The sequence below is a fragment of the Gossypium arboreum genome, chromosome 1 (assembly GCF_025698485.1).
Source record: "Gossypium arboreum isolate Shixiya-1 chromosome 1, ASM2569848v2, whole genome shotgun sequence".
In the NCBI taxonomy this organism is placed as follows: domain Eukaryota; kingdom Viridiplantae; phylum Streptophyta; class Magnoliopsida; order Malvales; family Malvaceae; genus Gossypium; species Gossypium arboreum.
Window position 1 is genome coordinate 10,943,925 of NC_069070.1, and position 6,770 is coordinate 10,950,694.

Here is a 6,770-nt window from a genome sequence, read left to right on the forward strand (position 1 = left end):
GTTAGAGTGTGGCAATGGCGGTGTGCATGTCTAGGATTGGATCCGAAGAGAGCTTGGTACTTAAGCAGTCCGACGGACTCACCTCCTCTTCTTCCTGGTTTCCTACCCAGTGCAGACTTCCATTCACTTTAACTTACTTTTAAAAGTGTCTTTTACAACACCAACTCACTTTTCCAAACTAAGTGTTTTGAACGCATCAATGTGGCGCATCAGATCCGGTCATAACATCCAGGCCGGGTTTGGGGTGTTACACATCATTGGATATTTAATAAATTAGTAAGATTAATTTTGGAAAGTTAATAAAATAATGATGATAAATGAATTAAATAATTATTATTATCATTCATTCTCATCATCTTTAATAAAAAATATGGAAACCCTAGCCATGGAAGCTTGAGTTCTAGCAAACTTATTTGGCTTAATTAGGTATGTATTTTAGTCTCATTTTTAATAATTTTTATGTTTCCGAGATCATAATAGCTTAATCTAGCTATCTCGAGGATTAATTTACAAAACTGTTAAAGTATTAAGGTTTTTCCATGGATGAGCATAGTTGCATTTTGAAATTTTATGACAGAAAATGAAAGGTTGTTGTTAGATAAACAACTTTTGTAAAGAGAATTTTGAAAAAAAAATTATCAATTAGGGACTAAATTGAAAGATAAAAAATTTATGGAGAAATTTTAAATTTTTTGAAATACATGGGATGCTATTGATATGTACGAAAATTGGCTAGGCTTGAATAAGGATTAAATTGTATGAATTTCATTTTTCAAGCCTAGAGACTAAATTGTAATTAATTAAAAGTATATGGGCAAAATAATAAATTTTCCAAAGACGTGTGTTGGATTAAATTGAATATGAATTATATTAAATTAAGTTAAATTCATTTGTATAGATCCAGATAGACCTAATACGGAGTTAGATCGAGACAAGAAAAAGTATCAGACTAGTAGCCTTCGTATCGACGAAAACTTATCGAGGTAAGTTCATGTAACTAAATTGTATATTTTTATGTTTTAAAACTGAATGTTGTGTGTGATTTGTACAAATTTTCATGTGTAATTATGATCACATATCCGATAATTATTGAGTCTCGTTTGAACCTTAGAAATTCGAAGGATACAAATCACATATCATTAAGGTTCCCAATATGGTTGTAATCCTACATGTGTTGCGGACACACCACAGCTTTCTTGAGCTTCTCGATACTTGACTCTCATGAGCTTCCCGATATTTGGCTCGCAAGAGCTTCCCGATATACAGCTCGTATGAGCTTCCCATTACTTAGCTCACATGAGCTTCTCATTATATGGCTCGGAAGAGCTTCCCGTTTACATGCTTGTATAAGCATACAAGTACATGAATTGACGGATTACAGATTTGTAGACTTTGTGTGTATTACCAATGTATCCAACGATATTTTAAATGGTTTAAAGACAAAGTTCTGATATGAAACAATATGAGTTCAAAATGAACAATTACGGGTATATACTTGAATTACATGAAAATGATATTACATGATATATTAAAATATGAGATGGATGTTACGTGTATGTGAATCTTACCTAGTGATTATGTACATCCATATTTATTGGTTATGGAAAGTGTTACATGGTTAACATGTTGAGGATATGTGTTTAGGCTTTTGGCCAAATTGGTTTGGTTATATTAGCATGCTTACCTTAAATATGATTAAATGGTAAGTTAATTTCCTTGTTATACGAACTTACTAAGCTTAAATGCTTACTCTGTGTTATTTTCCATGTTTTATAGTAATTCGAAAGCTCATTTTGGCTGGAAGCTGGTCAGAGCAACTTCACACTATCCATCAGCCTTTTCGATATAATTAGTAAATTAATTTTGGTTACAATGGCATGTATAGGTTAATTTGGCCAATGATGGCATATAAATGTTTTGTTGGAACTAGCCATTTGAATGGCTTATGATGGATAAATTATGATGTGTATGTAAGTGGCTTTATCATGTTTGATGTGTGTTTGAAATGATTGAATGATGGAAATCTTATAGGTATATTGATGGTTAGGTTGAATAGGTATATTTGGTAAATTATGCATATATGTATTTGGTCATGTAGGTGAAATTGGTTATTTGATTGATATAAGTTATGTTGTCATTTAAAGATCCTAAGGGCATATTTTTGGTATGTGATGGTATTACATGTTTAAGTATTGATTTTGGCTTGATTTTAATGCCTTGTTATGGCTTGTTGATGTCCAAAATGTTAATTTAAGTTGATGACAAATTTGAGTGAGAAATATGGCTAGGAAAATGACCTATTTTTGTCCACACGGGAAGAGACACGAGCATGTGTCTTAGCCGTGTGTGACACATGGCTAGATGACATGGCCGTGTGTGACACATGGCCAGGTGACATGGCCATGTGTAACACCACTTGCCCGAGACCGTCGCCGGAGTCGAACACGAGGCGTTACCAGACTTATGCATAAAAATTTTTACTTAATAAAAAAATATTAATTCGCTCACATTCATCCAATAAATTCCTAAAAAATACCCTCGAGGCCCTAAAACATGCAATTGAAACGGTTCGGGACCAAACCGGGAACATTAAAAAATTTTCGATTACTTACACAAATCAAAACAATTTATTTCACTATTTATAATAAAACTGTCCATCTGCATAATAGTCACTAAATTAATTATAACTTGAGTTACAAAACTCAAAATTTAAATTTGTAAATTTTCCCTAAAACTAGACTCATATATATTCTTACCATAATTTTTCCAGAATTTTTGGTTTTTCCAATTAGTACATTTTATTCATTAAATGTTTCCCTATTTCGCAGTTTAGCAGACCTAACCTCTCTTCACTAAAAATTGATTATCTCATTATACATAAATCAGATAATGTTTCTATTTGTTTATAATGAAAATAGACTCACTAAGGAATCTATAAATATAAACTTTGACTTATAATTTTTTTTTACAATTTCTAGTGATTTTAAAAAGTTGGAACAGGGGATCACAAAATCACTCTGAACCAGTCTTACAGAAATTCAAATATCTCAGAATATAGACTTCCTTTGCTTTCTCCGTTTCTTTCCTATGAAAATAGACTCAATAAGATTTAATTATATATCTCTTTAACCATTTAATTCCATTTCTAAAATTTTTAGAGATTTTTCAAAACCACATCACTGCTTTTGTTTCCTAACTATTCCATGGCCAACTCTTACTCTTTCATAGTTTCTTTGCATCAAACCTCATTTAGGCATACATAATACCAAAACATGTTCTTATTTAGCTATATCATAAGCTAATCATTACCAAGTATTACACATTCCATTCTTTAATCATATCATAAGGACATACATACAAAATAGCCAAGTCCCTAAACATGCCATAACTTAAAGTACTTCTAGTCACAAAATACCGAGATAACTCGTTGATAGTGCGAGGCGATCTCCGATGTCCTTACAATTTTTTGAGTTGGCTTTACAATACTATAAAAAAAGGAGAAAAGAAAGGGGGTAAGAATAAAGCTTAGTAAGTTTGCATGTAAATAAATAACAACATTCTAAAAGAATTATCAAGATAACCTGAACCTTTCGAATATGGACTTATCTTACCTTCCCTTTGGTACACTCTTTGAATTTTCCGTTGAACCATTTGGAATACTAAGGATTCCTTTTTAAACTTACCATTGTCATGTCTTGACATGGTCTTACGTGGTATCCTTGCCTTATGAACTTACCATTGCCATGCCTTGGCATGTTCTTACATGGAATCTTTGCCTTATAATAGTTTATCAATGCCATGTTTTGACATGGTCTTACATGATTTCCTTGCCTTGTAGAACTTACCAATGGCATGCCTTGGCGTGGTCTTACTTGGTATCCTTAAACCCTAATGTCATGACATTTGTATCCCACACATTCCTAAGGTTCAACCGAGACTTTTAAGTATCATTTCTCCGTCAATTCTTGTTTGAATCATCAAGGAATAAATTTACAAAATAAATATATAGATGCTGAAAAATAATATCATTAATTATAAATAATAAAACATTGCATTTATTTACCGCAAACTTACCTCGATACAAAATACGATCAAATATTTTGATTTAGTCCTCAACCTTTTTCTTTCCTCGGTCTAACCCCGAATTTCATTCTTCTTGATCTATAATAGAAAATTTAACTTATTTAATATTCACATTTATCAAAACAGTCCTTAACTCTAACTTTGAGAAAATTACAATTTTATCCCTAAACTTTTGCATATTTACACTTTTGCCCCAAGGCTCGGAAATGAAACTTTATCCCTGATTCTTATGTTTTATGACATGTTGATCTTTTATTTATCTATGGCAACATCAAATTCCCACTCTAACATGTACTTATGACCATTAGGTATTTTTACCGATTATGTCGTTTTACTCGTTTTCGCTTAAAATCGCTTAACTCAAGTCGTTTAACATAATTTCAAGCTTCATATTCTACCATAAAACATCAAAATAAACACATTTCACCTATGGGTATTTTTCCAAATATGAACCTTAGGTTAAATTATTGCTAGAATAAACTAAATCAAGTTACCGGGACTTCAAAAACGTAAAGAACATTAAAAACTGGGCTTAGAATCACTTACTATGAAGCTTGGAAGCTTGAAAAAACCCTAGTTATGAAGAACCCTTGAAATTTCAGCCTAATGAAGAAGATGGGCACATTTTACCATCTTTTTCCCCTTTTTTAATCTTTTAATTACCAAATGACTAAAATACCCTTCACTAAAACTGTAGTTATTTTTATTTATATATGTCCATTTTTATCCATGAAAACCTAATGGTCTAATTACCATTTAAGGACCTCTACTTCAATTATACTCTTCAATTTAATCCTTTAGCATCTAAAACTAATATTTATCAACTTTTGTAATTAAGCCCTAGTAGGCAAATTAAGCATGCTATCTATAAAATTTTCCATCGATACTCTAACACATGCATCTAATCACTCGGTAAATTATAAAAATTAATCAAAATAAACTTTTCTATCTCGAAGTAGTGGTTTCGCAATCACTGTTCCGTTTGGGCCCTATTTTGGGATGTTATAGTGTGTCTCCTGTATCTTTAATTTGTAAAAAATAGAATGCTCACACGGCCTAGCACACAAGCGTATGGCTTGGCCATGTGACCTAAGTCAAAGAGTTACACGAGCATAGACATGGGCTGGGAAACGACTGTGTGCCCCTATTTTGAATGCTCACACGGCCTGAGACACGGGAGTGTCTCTTGATTGTGTGAGCCACACGTCCTGGCCACACAGGTGTGTGTTCCCTGCACCTTTGAAAATTTTTGATGTTTTCTGAAAAATTCTTTAAGTACCCAATTTAGTCGCTGTAATAGACCCATTTCGCCCGGGCCCATAAATTGTCAAAACAAAAAAAAACAAAAATAAATTAAAATAAAAACCAAATAAAGTCCAAATTAACAATTCATTAAACAAGTCCAAAACAACAAGCCCAAAGTTATATGGCCCAACAAAGCCCCATTATACCCAAAACAGACCCAACAATGGCCCAATACCTGAATGAGAAATCAAGCCCGATAGGCCCGAGTTTTTTATAGTTTTCGAAAACCCTAGGGTTTCCCATCTGTTTTGCGCCACAGCTGTAGCCACCAGTGGCCTTCATGCTCAATGTCGACACGCTCACGGACGGCTTCTCCACGCCATACATACCTGCAACGGACTAACAAACAAAAAGAGCAAGCAGCAAATAACAGCAAAATTACAGTAATGAAATTTGTATTATTTTATTTATTTATTTATTTTCTCTTTTATTTTTTTGGCTATAAAGCTGAATAGAATCAAATGTAAGGCTCTCTTACGAATACACACGAAATAAGACGCAAAAAATACGAATAGAAATCAAAACTTGAAGGTTTTCAATTTTTCCTTTCAATTGCTTTTGTTTTTTTTTTTTCTTTCTTTTCCATTCTTTTTATTTGCATGTAAAAGAACCAAAAGGGGAAAGGGGGACTTACCTGGGACTCTCTTTGCGCATTGATGACCACCAGATTGAATGGTGATGCGATGGTGGACAATCGGGCATGGCCGCAACCTGCTCTCATTTACTTGCTCCCATTTCTTTAGTTTTTTTAAGGTTCTGATATAGGGGATTTTAAGATCAAAGAAAATAGGTTTCATAAATTAAAGGAACGGCGCTGTTTTGATTGAGGCTAGGTCCGCGCGTCAACCGGATCCACAGGGAGGGTCCGCGCGTTCTTGTCTTAAGTGGGCAAATTTCGCATTTGGTCCCTCTTTGTTTCGCTGCCATTCGATTAAGTCCTATTTATGATTCTTTTGTATCTTTGATTTTTTCCTGGACTTTGTGCGTTATTTCAATTTAATCTGCGCCTGAGCGCTGCGTTTTTGCGGATTTAGATCATTCACGCTTTCAATCCCCGCGTATTTGTGCGCATTGCGCTTTAGTCCTTAGTTCTGATTTGATGTTCTATTTTATTTATTAATTATCCCTTTAAGTTTGATTTTATTTCAATTGAGTCTTTCTTTCATTTCAATATGTAATTCTTTTATTTTTATTTTACTTAGTATTCATTTCTTTTAAAATTTATTTAAATATATATTTTGAATTACTTCAATAATTTTTATCTCGTATGTTACTTGCATTTGTTTTTAATTTTTTTAAGTTATATCATTATTATTTTAAAACCTTCTTATATATCATATTATTTTAAAATTTTATATAATATTTCATTTAAATACCCTTAT

The 6,770-nt window shown here is 32.8% G+C and overlaps 1 protein-coding gene across 3 annotated transcripts; it reads right to left on the reverse strand.

Annotated features, from left to right (window-relative positions):
- Positions 1–3,305: 3,305 nt before the first annotated feature.
- On the reverse strand, positions 3,306–6,202 carry LOC108482165 (uncharacterized). 3 transcript variants are annotated; one of them, XR_008283111.1, is made up of 4 exons: positions 6,023–6,202; positions 5,564–5,727; positions 4,075–4,161; positions 3,306–3,485 (listed from the first exon to the last, which is right to left on the reverse strand). XR_008283111.1 is itself a non-coding variant. In XM_017785279.2 (2 exons), the coding sequence occupies exons 1-2, from the start codon at positions 6,183–6,185 to the stop codon at positions 5,506–5,508; spliced, it is 375 nt and encodes a 124-aa protein (XP_017640768.1). In that variant the 5' UTR covers positions 6,186–6,202; the 3' UTR covers positions 5,454–5,505. The 3 variants fall into 3 exon arrangements, 2 of the variants coding, with proteins under 2 accessions (XP_017640768.1, XP_017640769.1); XM_017785279.2 differs by lacking the exons at positions 3,306–3,485; positions 4,075–4,161 and having other exon boundaries at positions 5,454–5,717; XM_017785280.2 differs by lacking the exons at positions 3,306–3,485; positions 4,075–4,161 and having other exon boundaries at positions 5,454–5,727; positions 6,023–6,199.
- Positions 6,203–6,770: the final 568 nt, after the last annotated feature.

Bases quoted from the DNA above. Each gene is read 5' to 3' on its own strand.
- LOC108482165 (XM_017785279.2), bottom strand. From the start codon at position 6,185: ATGAAACCTATTTTCTTTGATCTTAAAATCCCCTATATCAGAACCTTA. The intron at 5,718-6,022 runs GTAAGTCCCCCT...AGTCCGTTGCAG, and splicing joins ATGCGCAAAGAGAGTCCCAG to GTATGTATGGCGTGGAGAAG.